Genomic DNA, 16,743 nt, shown 5'->3' with positions numbered 1-16,743 from the left:
TATTATTATTAATTTAGTTCTACTACTGATAATTTGCTAATTATTTACTTACAGATCAGTAAGGCCTATACTACAAAAAGATCTTGAGGAATTCTCTGAGTTTTCAAATTTTAGTATCTTATCTCTGTCTTCAGTTTGATTTGCCATTTAAAAGGCCTAATTTGAAATCTTCTAAGCTCTTCATTCTATCATTAGTTAAAATTAATGTCTCCTTAATGGTGATCAAACTGCAGAGGATAAGTTTACATAAAATTTAAAAATAAAACAAAACACACCAGCTCATTTTCAAGCAGCTGACTAGAAAAGTCCCATACCTAATACAGTTCCAATCTTATTAGTTAAGACAGAATCTGTCTGTTCAAGCCATCCTCCACCACTGAGTCCTTCTTTAAACTTGATGAGAATAGACTGATTACTTAGTAGGACAACAAGAATCCTCATGGCTGCTGTAACTGTGGTGGAATGTAAGTGTTCCTCCATAAACATCATGATCCAGTCAAAACCCAGTGTCTTCACCAGTTCTTCACAAGCTCTATTCAAAGACAGATGGATTTCAAAAACAAAAAACAAAATTAATTTCAGAAATTAGGATTTCAAATCAAAAAGGAAAAAGAAGACCGAGTTTCATTCTTGAGATACTATAAATTTCAGGGTTAAAAAAATCTATTTAAAGTCAATGGCAATTCCTTCTTTTGCCTAACATGAATTAACTACTAGTAGCAACTGGTATAATCACTTTTAAAAAAGATTTACTTACTGCAAATTAATGCTTGTCTTTTCTTTAGATGTATAAATTAGTTTTAGCAAGATATCCAGAAGTCTGTTCCTCAAAAGTATAAGATTAGCAGATACAAGACCTCCAAACTCCTCTTCAGTTCCTAAAATAAAAATAAATACATTAAGTCTCCCTAGTAAATAAGCTAAAAGAAAATATACAACACAGTTCTTGGAAAGTTTACTGAAAAATATATCTTGTAGAAAACATTTTCTCCAGGACTGCTTTTCACCAACATGGACAAGAAAAAGGGTCAGTTAAATATTTCTCTTTAGAACTCCGAAAATTGTTCACTTACATTTGACATTTCCTAAACTAGTGATAATAAGGCTGTGAGATCTTTTTTACATTAATATTCCCCTTGCCTTCCCAATAGGGGGAAATTCATCAAATGAGGACCATGTGAATAAAAATAATAATCACCACCGACTCTTAACCTCTCAAATCCTTAATTTTTAGTTTCTTTTTTGAAAGTTAAATCTACCAGATTTAAAAATTGAAAATAGGAAGCATAGACTTATTCAGTAAACATAATACATAAAGAAAAGTTAGAATTAAATAGCACAGAAGGCAAAGGCGCACAAACGCATAAAAGAGAAATTAGAGAAGAAAGGAAGAAATGGAGCCGAGACATTCTCAGATAGTACTGCAAGTACACAGAACTGGGCATCAACAACCCAGAGTTCTAGGCCCAGCTCTCCTCCAGCAGAGCTATGAGTTATTGAGTCACAGACCTCACAGAAGCATACCTTTTAACGCATTTTGCAGACACTGCGTTTCTTACAAATTAAAGGGCTGTGGCAACCACACATACAGCAAGTCCAATCAGGCCATTTTTTTTTTCAAAAGCATGTGCTCACTTCATGTCTCTGTCTTATTTTGGTAATTCTTAGAATGTTTCAAACTTCTTCATTATTATAATATCTGTTACAGTCATCTGTGATCTTTGATGTTACTATCATAATTGTTTACAAGTACCACAAACTGTACTCTTATAAGACAGTGAACTTAATCAAAAAATGTGTTTTGACAGCTCCGACTGGCCATTTCCCCGTCTCTCTCACTCTTCTCAGGCCTCCCTATTCCCTGAGACATAATAATATCGAAATTAGACTAATTAATAACCCTACAATGGCACCTAGATGTTCAAGTGAAAGAAAGACTCATGTATCTCTCACTTTAAATCAAAAGCAAGAAATGATTAAGTTCAGAGAGGAAGGCATGTTGAAAGATCAGACAAGCCCAAAGCTGGTCTCTTGTGCTAAAAAGTTAGCTAAGTTGTGAATACAAAGAAAAAATTCTTGAAAGAAAACTGAAAGTGCTACTCCAGTGAACACACAATGATTAAAAAAAAAAAAAAAAAAAGTGAAACAGCCTTATTGCTGATAGAAAGTTTTACTGGTCTAGATAGAAGACTAAATCACCTACAACATTCCCTTAAGCTAAAACATAATCCTGAGCAAAGCCTGAACTCTCTTCAACTCTATGAAGGCTGAGAGAGCTGAGAAAGCTGCAGAAAAAAAGTTGGGGGCCAGGTGCACTGGCTCATGACTGTAACAGAACATTAGGGAGGCTGAAGTGGGAGAATCTCTTGAGTACAACCAACCTGGGCAACATAGTTGGACCCTGTCTCTAAAAAAATGAAGAAATGAACTGGGCGAGTTAGCACATACCTATAGTGCCAGCTACTCAGAAGGCTGATGTGTGAGGATCGCTGGAGCCCAGGAGGCCGAGGCTTCAGTGAGCCATGATTGTTCCACTGCACTCCAGCATGGGTGACAAAGTGAGACCCTGTCTCAAAAACAAATAAACAGACAAAAAGAAAAAACAAAGAAAAGCTGGAACCAGAAGAGGCTGGTTCATGAGGGTTAAGGAAAGAAGCCATCTCCATAACAAAAGTGAAAGATGAAGCAGCAAGTGCTGATGTAGAAGCTGCAGTAAGTTATACAGAAGATCTAGTAAGATAATTCATGAAAGTGACTACACTAAACAACGGATTTCTCCAATAGACTCAACAGATTTTTTTCCAACAGCTTCCTATTGGAAGAAGATGTCATCTAGGACTTTCATAGCTAGAGAGGAGAAGTCAATGCCTGGCTTTAAAGCTCCAAAGAACAGAGCTGACTCTCTTGTTAGAGGCTAATGCAGCTGGTGACTTTAAGTGGAAGCCAATGCTCATTGATCATCTTGAAAATCCTAGGGCCCTAAGAATAAAGCTCAATCTACTCTGCCTATGCTCGCTAAGTGAAATAACAGAGTCTGGATGACAGCACATCTGCTTACAGTACGGTTTACTGAAGATTTTAAGCCCACTGTTCAGACCTACTGCTCAGAAAAAAAGGTTCCTTTCAAGATACTACCAGCTCATTGACAATGCACCTAGCCATCCAAGAGCTCTGATGGAGATGCACAAAAAAATTAATGTTGTTTTCATGCTTCCTAATACATCCATTCTGCAGCCCATGAATCAAGGAGTAATTGTGACTTCGAATTAACTTCAAAGTTTTATTATTTAAGAAATACATTTCTTAAGGCTATAGCTGCCATAGATGGTGATTTATCTGATGGATCTGGCCAAAGTAAAGTAAATCTTTTGGATAAAATTCACCACTTTAGATGCCATTAAGAATATTCATGATTCACGGGAAGAGGTCAAAATATAAACATTAACAGGAGTTTGGAAAAAGTTGATTCCAATCCTTATGGATGACTTTGAGGGGTTCAAGACTTCAGTGGAAGAAGTAACTGCAGATGTGGTAGAAACAGCAAGAGAACTAGAATTAGAAGTGAAGCCTAAAGATGTGACTGAATTACTGCAGTCTCATGATACAACTTTAACAGATGAGGAGCTGCTTCTTACAGATGAGCAAGAAAGTGGTTTCTTGAGATGGAATCTACTTCTGGTCAAAACGCTTTGAACGTTGTTCAAATAACAACAAAGGACTCAGAATATTACATAAACTTAATTGATATAGCAGTGACAGTTTTTGGAAGGATTGACTCCAATTTTTAAAGAACTACCATAGGTAAAATGCCATCAAATAGTATCGCATGCTACACAGAATACTTTTGTGAAAGGAAGAGTCCATTGTTATAGCAAACTGTATTGTCTTTTTTTGCTTTTATTATTATTTTTTTTTGAGACAAAGTCTCACTCTGTTGCCCAGGCTGGAGTGCAGTGGTGCAATCTCGGCTCACTGCAAGCTCCGCCTCCCGGGTTCACACCATTCTTTTGCCTCAGCCTCCCGAGTAGCTGGGACTACAGGCACCCACCACCATGCCCGGCTAATTTTTTCTGTGTGTATTTTCTTTAGTAGAGACGGGGTTTCACCATGTTAGCCAGGATGGTCTCGATCTCCTGACCTCATGACCCACCTGCCTCGGCCTCCCGAAGTGCTGGGATTACAGGCATGAGCCACCGCGCCTGGCCTGCTTTTATTATTTTTTTAATTGACATATAATTGTATACATTCATGGAGAACAGTATGATATTTCAATACATGTGTACCATATGTAATGAACAAATCAGAATAATTAGCATGTCCATCACCTGAAACCATTGTTGTCTTATTTTAAGAAATTGCCACAGCCACCTCAACTCAACCTTCAGCAACCACTCCCTGGTCAATCAGCAGCCAACAATATCCAGACAACACCCTCTACCAGCAAAAATTACAATTTGCTGAAGGCTCAGATGACTGTTAGCATTTTTTAGCAATAAAAAACTTTTAAATTGGAGTTACATACTTTTTTTTTTTTTTGAGATGGAGTCTCACTCTGTCACGCAGGCTGGAGTGCAGTGGCTTGATCTCTGCTCACTGCAAGCTCTGCCTCCCGGGTTCAAGCCATTCTCCTGCCTCAGCCTCCTGAGTAGCTGGGACCACAGGCGCCTACCACCATGCCTGGCTAATTTTTTTGTATTTTTAGTAGAGACAGGTTTCACCATGTTAGCCAGGATGGTCTCGATCTCCTGACCTCGTGATCCGCCCTCCTCAGCCTCCCAAAGTGCTGGGATTACAGGTGGGAGCCATTGCGCCCGGCCGAGTTATATACATTTTTTAAAAGATACAATGCTACTGCACAGATAGTCGACTACAGTATAGTGTAAACATAACTTTTACAGCACTGGGAAATCAAAAAATTTATGTGACTCACTTTATTGTGATGTTAGCTTCATTTGCAGTGGTGTGGAACTAAATCTGCAATATTTCTGAGGTACTCCTATACTTTCCTTCTTTCTAGAACTAATGCTCAGGCTAAAGTTTCATGGTTATATACTTTTACTTGTTTGGGACAATGTACCTTTAAACTGTCCTTTAAAATGCTAACTTAGTACCTTAATCATTGTGGATACTTCAAGCCACCAAGAAGAACCCAAGATCCTCACTTCTTCTAAGAAGACAGAGACTGGTAATTTGCAAATTGCCTTATCAAGAGTATCACAAAACTTACTCTAAGAGCTACTTCCTTTAAATTTTTCTACAATAAAGTAATAATCTAGACAGAAATTAAAATTTTTATTCAACTTTTATGTCTCCTTTTCTTACTGCTGCAGTTTTCATTTTTTAGAACATTATATTATACTCAATAAAGTCTTCAGTGCATATCAAATAAATAATAAATATAATACACTAACAAGACTAGCAATTTGCTTCTGACTTTATTATTTCAAATGACAATAAGCTGATGAGAGTATCAGTCTAACCAACTTGGCATATCAAAAGAAAAATTTACTAATTTATACATCCTTACTTCAATGTTCTATATGAAAGAAAAATTTACAACACTACTATGGTTATTGAATTCAATGGACAGCAAATAAATATGGAAACCAGATAAATATTTTTCCCACCTTTTTTTTGTTTGTTTTTAGAGACAGAGTCTCACTCTGTCACCCAGGCTGAAGTGCAGTGGCACAATTACAATTCACTACAGCCTCAACCTCTCAGGCTCAAGTGATCCTCCCACTGCAGCCTTCTGAGTAGCCGGGTCTATAGGTGCACACCAACACACCTGGTTAGAGATGGAGCTTTGCCATGTTGCCTAGTCTGGTCTTGAATTCCTGGACTCAAGCAATTTACCTGCTTCGGCCTCCCGAAGTGTTGGGATTACAGGTGTGAGCCACCATGTTCAGCCCACGTATTTTTTATACTTGAAATAAATGCATTACATATTTCAGCAATGTTTAAAGAACTTTCACTACCTAATTATAATTAGTCAGCCTATATTAATTTAGAACTTAGAAATAATCTTTGCATTTGGTAGGAAAATGTAGTAGTTAAAAGCTTAGAATGCTTGTTTGGACTACCTGGGTTCCCATACAGTCAATGGTATGATATTGGATAAGTTTCTTTTACTTGTATCTTTTTGGGCTGCAGTTTCCTCCCTTGTATAATTGGAATAATAGTACCTATTTCATATGGTTATTACAAAATTATATAGAGCACTTAGTAAGCATTCAATAAGTGTTATTCATTGATGTGATCTTTATACTTCTCATCCATTGCTAATTTGCTTCACCAGAGAAATAGCAACATCATTCTAAATGAATTGGCAGTATGTAACTGTCAGGGTCCTGAACCTGTCACTAACATACTGTGTGATTTGCAGCAAGTCACTTGGTTTTCAAATCTCTCCATCTCTCCTTTGAAAATAGTAAACACACCACTTTCTCTTACTCATGAAGCACAGGAGAGGCTGTGCTTGGGAAGGATAGACATCATGGAGAACCCCTTTGGGAGGAAGTGATACTACAACAGTTCTTCTCCACCCTCCAGGTAGATGGGGTTGTATGGATTTAATGAAATAATCTATATGATATGATTTGGGAATAATGTAATAGGGTAATAATGCAAATAAGGCTGAACAAATATAAGATTCTGAGAATTTAATTCCAGAGGTCAACCTAAAAAAAAGTCCTTTCAATGCATTCCAAGCAACTCTCCTGTCCTAGCATACACAACAAGAAAAACATATGGGAACAGAGGGGGGATATATATGTACTAAATGAGGAAAAGTTTCCAAAAAAAGTACTTGTCATGGACCCAGGAACTTACAACTTATGAAATTATTTTTATATTATACTTACATAAAATGATACTATGTTATTTTTCTCAGTGACTACTAAATACTTAACAGGGAAGTGAAAATAATAGTAATACAGATATATGGATATAATTTAGTTTAGCAAGTATGTTTCTGAAGAGATATACACACATTTAAAAAATCAAATAATGTTCAAATCACACAGGAAGAGTTTGCTATTCAAAGAAACATTGCTATGAATACTCTAAAAATGGGAAACATTTTATTTTTAAAGTAAAATTCACACCCTATTAAATTTTGTAGGCAATACTATATGGCTTAATATAAGACAAATACATCAGAGAAGGGCCAAAAACAGAATGTAAGGAGAAAAGTTATACATATATTGTATATAATCACATATATTTCAGGTCTAATTTGGGCCAGAAGAAAAAAGGTATAATATTTAGTTGACCACTATCTTCTCCAAGCTCTAGAATCAACTTACCAGTGTCAAGCTTCTCTTCATTATTTATTTCCATTACTACAAATTTCTCACAAACCGCAAAGGTTGGCAAAGTAGAAGAAATAAACTGCCCAAATCTTTAAACAAAGGAAAACAAGATTATGGATTTTCTTTTTCCTCTTCCCAAACCAACAACAAAGTACAAAGAAACAAAATACAAAGAAATAAAAACCAAAACAGTACTTCTTCTTTTTTTTTTATTTTCATTATCTCATTTCATTTTATTCACTTGCAGAAAGAAACGCACGTTCTGATCATCTGGAGATTTCAGTTTCCTTGTTGCCCACTCAGTCCTTCACAGCATACCACCAGCGAGAAAGATAAGAGTAGTGTGGGGGCATGTCTTTGTGCTTCTTATCTTAACTAGCCTTTTAAGGACCATTAGGTGATAATATTTAGTTTGCTTCCTCTTGGACCATCCCAAGTAACATTATATAAAATAATGCTTTTAAAATATGGGGAAAATACAGTTCTTCGAAATATGAATTCTTTAATGTACTAACATGCAAATGGCTTCAAAAACCAAACAATATGATCCATATTCGAATGTCCTAACATTATCTGGATGGATCCACTGTAGCCTAGCGGTTAAGAACTTGGGTTTACATATATGATTAAATTCCTGGAGTAGGGGGAACAGGAGAAGAAAAAACACCCTGACTGTATCACATTCAAATTATGTGACCTGGGGCTATGTTTCTTCATTTATAAAGTAGGGAAAAAAACAAAAACTTTTACAGGTTTAAATAATAATTTCAGCAAAGTGACCATTACAATGCTAGGAATTGCTTTAAATATACATTCTTGACATAATAATAATTATAATTCTCCAAAATAATTCTTAAGCTAAAGTTTTAAATCTGCCACCAGATTTTTTGTTTGTTTGTTTGTTTGAGATGGAGTTTCGCTCTTGTCGCCCAGGCTGGAGTGCAGTGGCGCCATCTTGGCTCGCTGCAACCTCTGCCTCCCGGGTTCAAGTGATTCTCCTGCCTCAGCCTCCCAAGTAGCTGGGATTACAGGTGCCCACCACCACGCCCAGCTAATTATTCCTATTTTTAGTAGAGATGGGGTTTCATTACGTTGGGCAGGCTGGTCTTGAACTCCTGACCTCATGATCCACCCGCCTCAGCCTCCCAAAGTGCTGGGATTATAGGCATGAGCCACCGCGCCCAGCCCCCCAGGTTTAAAAATATGTTTTGAAGGCAAATTAATAAAAAAGTGAGTGATTTACAAACTATACAGATTAGAGGTTAGTCTATGAGAATAACTGAATAAATGGGTGTGATTTCACCTGAGATACTCAGTAGATGACATGAACGAACAGTAGTGACCAAGTCCAGTTTAAGCAATTCTCTACTTGAAAAATATTCAATTGTGTAGTTTGTTTTTCTTGTTTTCCTTCTATAATCCCCAAATTTTCCAAAATGGGGACTATCATGTGAACATAAGAACATTTCTACAGACATGCCTTCAATATGCCTTAAGCCGCATTTTGCATTGTCTGCAAAATAATACTTATATCATACAAAAAGTGTGGATATGCAACAGATTTAAGATACCATAATCTGTTTGAATGACAGAGAATAAAAAATAGAGGCGGCACACCCACTATTTAGGAGTGTGTATACATGCTTGTGCACATACATTTAAAAATTAGCAGGGCATGGGAAATAGGATTGGGAACCAAGAATTCCTAGACTGAATACTTTATATCCAGGCCAATTTCGTTGGGTGAATTCCTACATCTTTTCTCACCAATATTCTATTATTCCCTAGTGGCAACAATTAGCTTTGCTCCATCAAGGCAAGATATTGTCTCATTCATGTTTTTCATGTGTCATAAATATTTTGAATAGTATTAACATTAAAGGTGTTATTACACAGTCATAAAAACCAATTACATTCATCTCAGCCATCTTAACCTCATTGGTACTTTTAGTTAATAAAAAGACAAAGAAAAAGAAGTTTTTCCTACCTGAGCAGATCATTGCTGTTGGGAAAACCTTGCAGTAAGAAGCTCAGGACATTACTAATAGCAGCAATAGTAGGCTGGGATAAAGACATATCTCGAAGAGTCAGGAGCAGCTTTGGGATTAACTGGAATTCTCTCATTAATTTGGCATTCTTTGAGGCTTCACTATAAAAGAAAGAAGATTTTATACATTGTACTATCACCTTTTCTGTAGCTGAATAATTAACTCCATGGGTATTAATTAATACCTGGACTCTGTGAGCAGTTCAATAAAGTGTTCAAATAAGGAAAGATGAAGTTCATATGGTGCATGGAGCCAGACCTATAATAAATAAAAACAGTAGTATATTTAAGGTTAAAAAAAAATACCCAAATGCCAAACCAACAAACACCAATACAACACATGGAACTTATTTCACTTATATAATTATTATTTTGTAAAGTTCTATAAAACTACTTGTATGCATTAAAAAATCATTATAAATTGGCCAAAAAATGACCAAAATGATGGAATTATCACACTTTTACAAAGCGAATTCAAATATCCTCCATATGCTAAAGAATGTAATGAAAAACATGAACATGACAAGGAGGGAAATGAAAGACAACCAAAGCCCCCTAATAAACCTCTAGACATGACAAATAAAATATTTAAAATGAAAAATATACTGGATGGCATTAATAGCAGATGAGATACTTTGGAAAAAAATTCAATAAACTTGAAGACATAATAATAGAAATTATTCAGAATGAAGCATAAGAAAAAAATACTAAAAAGAAATGACCAGATTTAGTGTACGAGTGATCTGAGACAGTATCAAGCAAACTAAGATATGTGTCATTGGTGTCCAGAAAAGGGAAGGGAGTGGCAGGAAAAATCATTGAAGAAATAATGGCTAAAAAATTCAAATGTGATGAAAAATGACAAACTCACAGATCAATAAACCCAAGCAGAAGAAACATAAAGTGGACAAAGGGGACAATGAAATGACTGACATCTTTAATGTGTGAAAACAATAAAAACAGTCAACTAGAATTCTATTCCATGCAAAAATGTCCTTCAAAAAGGAAGAAAGAAATGGAAGACTTTTCCAGATGACAGAATTCACTGCCAATATTTCTGTAATACAGAAATGTTAAAAAAACATCTCCAGGCAGAAAAATTACACAAGATGGAAATTGAGATTTACGCAAAGGAATAAAGAATGCTATAAATACTATATATGTAGTCAAACAGAAAATAATTGTAAAATGTTTTTTGAAAATAATTGATCATTTAAAGCAAAAATAATACAAACTATTGTAGGGATTATAAACATATAGAAGTAAATGTATACAACAATAGCATAAAAATGGAAAGGGAGAAATGAAAGCCTCTTATTGCAAAGTATTTATAAGGTATAACATTCTTCAAAGATAGACTGAATCGTTTTAGATGCACACAATAAATTCTAAAACAATCACTAAAAAATTGTGTATGGCATTGCAATTATTTTACTTATATTTGTCAATTGACTATTCTAAAAATTTGGTAAATTAGGTATTTATAGACTACTTCTGGTTTGGAGTAATTAGGGATGCTATAAGAAGCCGTAAAGTGAGCAATGTACTATAAAATAAAGCCAAAATTTATTAAGCAACTAAATTTTTGATGTTTGTATATTGAGTTTTAATCAGAAATCTGAAACTGAAGATAATCCTTGATTTAAATGTGTCAGTTACCAGGTGAAAACAAGGTTAGGCTGGGTTAGGTAGGTCTTCTTAGTGTTCCCATAATCCCTTCTGTCTACCATCTCTGGGCTTTCACAAGTTTTAAATTATCTATTTCTTTGTCTTTTTCTTCTAATGGACTAAATGCTTTGAGCTGTGGACTCTTGCTTTTTCTTTTCACATCCTTAGTAACTAATTTAGTGCTTGCCTCAAAAATTCTCAGCAAGTGCTTTCTAAAAGAATAAGAGGTTTGGATATTAGAACTTTGATACTGGCTGTGGATTTGTCATAGATAGCTCTTACTATTTTGAGATACGTCCCATCAATACCTAATTTATTGAGAGTTTTTAGCATGAAGTGTTGTTGAATTTTGTCAAAGGCCTCTTCTGCATCATTGAGATAATCATGTGGTTTTTGTCTTTGGTTCTGTTTATATGCTGGATTACATTTATTGATTTGCGTATGTTGAACCAGCCTTGCATCCCAGGGATGAAGCCCACTTGATCATGGTGTATAAGCTTTTTGATGTGCTGCTGGATTCGGTTTGCCAGTATTTTACTGAGGATTTTTGCATCAATGTTCATCAAGGATATCCTGGAAGCATTCCCTTTGAAAACTGGCACAAGACAGGGATGCCCTCTCTCACCACTCCTATTCAACACAGTGCTGGAAGTTCTGGCCAGAGCAATCAGGCAGGAGAAGGAAATAAAGGGCATTCAATTAGGAAAAGAGGAAGTCAAATTGTCCCTGTTTGCAGATGACATGATTGTATATCTAGAAAACCCCATCGTCTCAGCCCAAAATCTCCTTAAGCTGATTAGCAACTTCAGCAAAGTCTCAGGATACAAAATCAATGTACAAAAATCACAAACATTCTTGTACACCAATCACAGACAAACAGAGAGCCAAATCATGAGTGAACTCCCATTCACAATTGCTTCAAAGAGAATAAAATACCTAGGAATCCAACTTACAAGGGATGTGAAGGACCTCTTCAAGGAGAACTACAAACCACTGCTCAATGAAATAAAAGAGGATACAAACAAATGGAAGAACATTCCATGCTCATGGGTTGGAAGAATCAATATCGTGAAAATGGCCATACTGACCAAGGTAATTTATAGATTCAATGCCATCCCCATCAAGCTACCAATGACTTTCTTCACAGAATTGGAAAAAACTACTTTAAAGTTCATATGGAACCAGAAAAGAGCCTGCATCACCAAGTCAATCCTAAGCCAAAAGAACAAAGCTGGAGGCATCACGCTACCTGACTTCAAACTATACTACAAGGCTACAGTAACCAAAACAGCATGGTACTGGTACCACAACAGAGACATAGATCAATGGAACAGAACAGAGTCCTCAGAAATGATGCCGCATATCTACAACTATCTGATCTTTGACAAACTTGACAAAAACAAGAAATGGGGAAAGGATTCCCTATTTAATAAATGGTGCTGGGAAAACTGGCTAGCCATATGTAGAAAGCTGAAACTGGATCTCTTCCTTACACCTTATACAAAAATTAATTCAAGATGGATTAAAGACTTAAATGTTAGACCTAAAACCATTAAAATCCTACAAGAAAACCTAGGCAATACCATTCAGGACATAGGTGTGGGCAAGGACTTCATGTCTAAAACACCAAAAGCAATGGCAACAAAAGCCAAAATTGACAAATGGGATCTAATTAAACTAAAGAGCTTCTGCACAGCAAAAGAAACTACCATCAGAGTGAACAGGCAACCTACAGAATGGGAGAAAATTTTTGCAACCTACTCATCTGACAAAGGGCTAATATCCAGAATCTACAATGAATGCAAACAAATTTACAAGAAAAAAAACAAACAACCCCATCAAAAAGTGGGTGAAGGACATGAACAGACACTTCTCAAAAGAAGACATTAATGCAGCCAAAAAACACATGAAAAAATGCTCATCATCACTGGCCATCAGAGAAATGCAAATCAAAACCACAGTGAGATACCATCTCACACCAGTTAGAATGGTGATCATTAAAAAGTCAGGAAACAACAGGTGCTGGAGAGGATGTGGAGAAATAGGAACACTTTTACACTGTTGGTGGGACTGTAAACTAGTTCAACCATTGTGGAAGTCAGTGTAGTGATTCCTCAGGGATCTAGAACTAGAAATACCATTTGACCCAGCCATCCCATTACTGGGTATATACCCAAAGGACTATAAATCATGCTGCTATAAAGACACATGCACACGTATGTTTATTGCGGCACTATTCACAATAGCAAAGAGTTGGAACCAATCCAAATGTCCAACAACGATAGACTGGATTAAGAAAATGTGGCATATATACACCATGGAATACTATGCAGCCATAAAAAATGATGAGTTCATGTCCTTTGTAGGGACATGGATGAAACTGGAAAACATCATTCTCAGTAAACTATCGCAAGGACAAAACACCAAACACTGCATGTTCTCACTCATAGGTGGGAATTGAACAATGAGAACTCATGGACACAGGAAGGGGAACATCATACTCCGGGGACTGTTGTGAGGTGGGGGGAGGGGGGAGGGACAGCATTAGGAGATATACCTAATGCTAAATGACGAGTTAATGGGTGCAGCAAAACAACATGGCACATGGATACATATGTAACAAACCTGCACATTGTGCACATGTACCCTAAAACCTAAAGTATAAAAAAAAAAAAAAAGAACTTTGAATACTAGGCTGAGAAATGTGTACTTTTTAGTGTAGAAAAGGAAAATCACTGGAAGTCCTTGAATAAATGATATGATTATGCCTTTGAAAGAATGAGGTCCCAAGGTTATGTGGGACAGCCTGAGCAAAGGGAAAAAGAAGTGATAGTTATCCTAGTATGAATAGGAGAAGAACTGATTAGGGCTTGAATTAAGATATAGCAGTAGAAGCAGAAAAGGCAGACTATGAAATGTGAAAGTAGAACCTATATGACAATATCAGACTGTTTATAGACAAGGAAGAAGGAAGCTGATGTTTTCAATTTCAAGCCTTGGTGACTAGGGGAATGGTGGTGTTATTAACAGAAACAGAGAAGTTAGAAGGAAGAACTAATTTGGGGAGGGATGCTAAGTTCAGTTAAGGTGTTGGTGGGACAGTGCTGAGCAGGAATTAAAAATAAATCTGGAATTCAGATGTCAAGGTTAGAGATTTAGATTTGAGGATCAACTCCACAGAGATGAGACCGTCAGCCTAGGTAAGAGTTTAAAGAAAGGAAAACAACAAATAAAGGAAAATATAAAAAAGTAAAGATGAACATCCTTACATAAAATAATGAAAACATCACTGCAAGAAAATAATAGAAAAAAACAGTAAGAAAGACGTAAGAACCAGGATATTAACATCCGAAAGCTAGCAAAAGAAGTATAACTTGAAAGAATATGAGGGAAACAGACAACAGCCAATGTTACTGAGAGCTGGGGATACTGAAAACTGAGTACAGGCCATAGATTTTTATTTAAGGGGAAGCTTCTAGTAAGCTTTGAAAATACAGTGTCAATAAAGCAATTAGGGCACACTGTTTGTGAGGGATTCAGTAACTGACAAAACAGAGCTTACAGAAGTTGTGAGGAAGAAGGGTTAGGGCCTAGACACAGGACTTCACAAATATTAAGTGCTAGGCACTATTCTAGGTGGTAGGAACACAAAGACAAAGAAGATAAACATGATTTCCGCAATCATAAAGCCCATAGATCCTATGGTTTCACAGGGATATATTACATAAATTTAGTACATAGTAACACGCAAAGTGCTGTAAACAAGAAATTAAATGGAAAAAGGATATGAGTGATTAAGAGTTGCCTTGAGAGAACAGAGTGTAAGCTGTTACAGTAATAAGCCAGCAGAAATGAAAATGCCTTTGAAAGAATGAGGTCCCAAGGGTACGTAGGACAGCCTGAGCAAAGGGGAAAAAGAAGTGATAGTTCTTCTAGTATGAATAGGAGAAGAATTGATTAGGGCTTGAATTAGGATATAGCAGTAGAAGCAGAAAAGGTAGACTATGAAATGTGAACATAAAATGAATGATATTTTACCACGCGGCTGTAACCAAAATTAGAGGTCTAGGTCCTATTTATCAAGAAAAAGTTTCTATCAGAATCACCTGATGAAACTATGTTTGACTCATGTAATGCCACTGCCAGCAGCAAATTAGCTAGTTAGGGATATGCATCATACCATTTCACTTCTAAAATATTTGCAAAATGGAATATCCTTGGAGAAAGGAACCCTAGCATTATTCTACTTTTTATATTTTACTAAATGATATTAACATGAACATCATAAAATTATAGGGCTTTAAACACATTTTAGAGATAAAATAGTTTATAATCATATGGAGTAAGAAATGCATTCATTGATTATATATTATCAATTATGCTTATATACATACTTCAAAATCACAGAGGAGGTCCTGGAAAGCAGTTGAATTTGGAATAATGGAGGTCTCATGTCCACTATCAACAGTTCCCACCAAAGAAAAAGTTAGATGGAGGATGTGGCTGTTAAGAAGGGAACGTTTCTTCTTAAGCAACATTGCCAGCAACTACAAGAAAGTAATAACAAATGCCTGTTGATAAATCATCATGTATATTCATTACACACACACACAAACACACACATACACACAGAATCCTATGTAGATTATTTTCTGAGATTATTAAGTTACCTTCTAAATTTTTATTATGACAATATAACATTAGGTAAAATCTGAAAAACAAAGGGATCTTAACATTCTATTAAACCATCCACTTTTACATTTACCCTTTCAATTCCATTATAAATATGTAAATAGTTACCAACACGTGCATAAAACTGTATGTATAATGAAAACATCACAGCAAGAATATAAAATTGTATGCACACGATGGTAACTACTTAAATATACACTTTTTGTGTTATAAAGTATTTTTTTTTGCAATATAGTCTTAATAATTACAATTTTAAAACGTTGAATGATAGTCTATGGAATGCTTAGAGTATAATTAGTCATTCTCTTATTACTGGTATATCTAGATTGTTCTATTTTGTCATGATAAACAATGCTGTAATAATCATTTTGAAAGTTTTGCAAAAGAAAACACTTATTGAAATAGTATAATTAAATCTATACAACACAGTAAACAGTATATTCATTATGAATAAACTAATGGTTAAACTTGTAGAAGGCATTTGTACTTCGTGTATGATAGGTTTTAATCTTGCGTCAAGTATTTGTTCCTCTTCTTACAAGTGATTTTTTGTCTAATTCTGACTGTGGATACATAAATGCTGCATTTTTTTTTTTTTTGAGTCTTGCTCCGTCGCCCAGGCTGGAATGCAATGGCGCAATCTCGGGTTACTGCAGCCTCTGCCTTCCAGTTTCAAGTGATTCTCCTGCCTCAGCCTCTGGAGTAGCTGGGATTACAGGCACATGCCAGCATGCCTGGCTAATTTTTGTATTTTTAGTTTTTAGGAATAGCAATGGTACACTTATTATGTAGTGGCTTTCGCATCTCCTGAGTTAAGTAACAGAGATAAAAGATGGTGGGGTGTGAGGTGGAGGGGAGAGACAAGGAAACAGGGAGAGCCCTGAATCTACCATGGATTTGGCAATCTTTTTAGGAAGGGGGAATAGGACTCCATTTCATTTCTTTCCCATTTCCACACAGAAAAACAACATTCAAACTAGCAAACCTTTGTTCTGAAAATATATTCAATGTATTAAAGCTATA

The 16,743-nt window shown here is 35.9% G+C and overlaps 1 protein-coding gene across 8 annotated transcripts in view; it reads right to left on the bottom strand.

Annotated features, from left to right (window-relative positions):
* WDFY3 (WD repeat and FYVE domain containing 3) overlaps positions 1-16,743 on the bottom strand; it is a 303,349-nt gene that overhangs the window by 91,726 nt on the left and 194,880 nt on the right. For all 8 annotated transcript variants that reach the window (XM_058433183.1, XM_032146792.2, XM_058433198.1 and 5 more), the window contains 6 exons: positions 15,423-15,575; positions 9,546-9,619; positions 9,301-9,462; positions 7,308-7,402; positions 758-878; positions 315-532 (listed from right to left, as the gene is read on the bottom strand). In XM_058433183.1, the coding sequence (XP_058289166.1) occupies positions 315-532; positions 758-878; positions 7,308-7,402; positions 9,301-9,462; positions 9,546-9,619; positions 15,423-15,575 (823 nt within the window). The remainder of the gene's footprint in view (positions 1-314; positions 533-757; positions 879-7,307; positions 7,403-9,300; positions 9,463-9,545; positions 9,620-15,422; positions 15,576-16,743) is intronic.

Source organism: Hylobates moloch, unplaced genomic scaffold (genome assembly GCF_009828535.3).
Source record: "Hylobates moloch isolate HMO894 unplaced genomic scaffold, HMol_V3 SCAFFOLD_2, whole genome shotgun sequence".
Lineage (NCBI taxonomy): Eukaryota > Metazoa > Chordata > Mammalia > Primates > Hylobatidae > Hylobates > Hylobates moloch.
The sequence above is the reverse complement of the archived record's forward strand: the minus strand, read 5'-3'. Positions and strand labels throughout refer to the sequence as shown.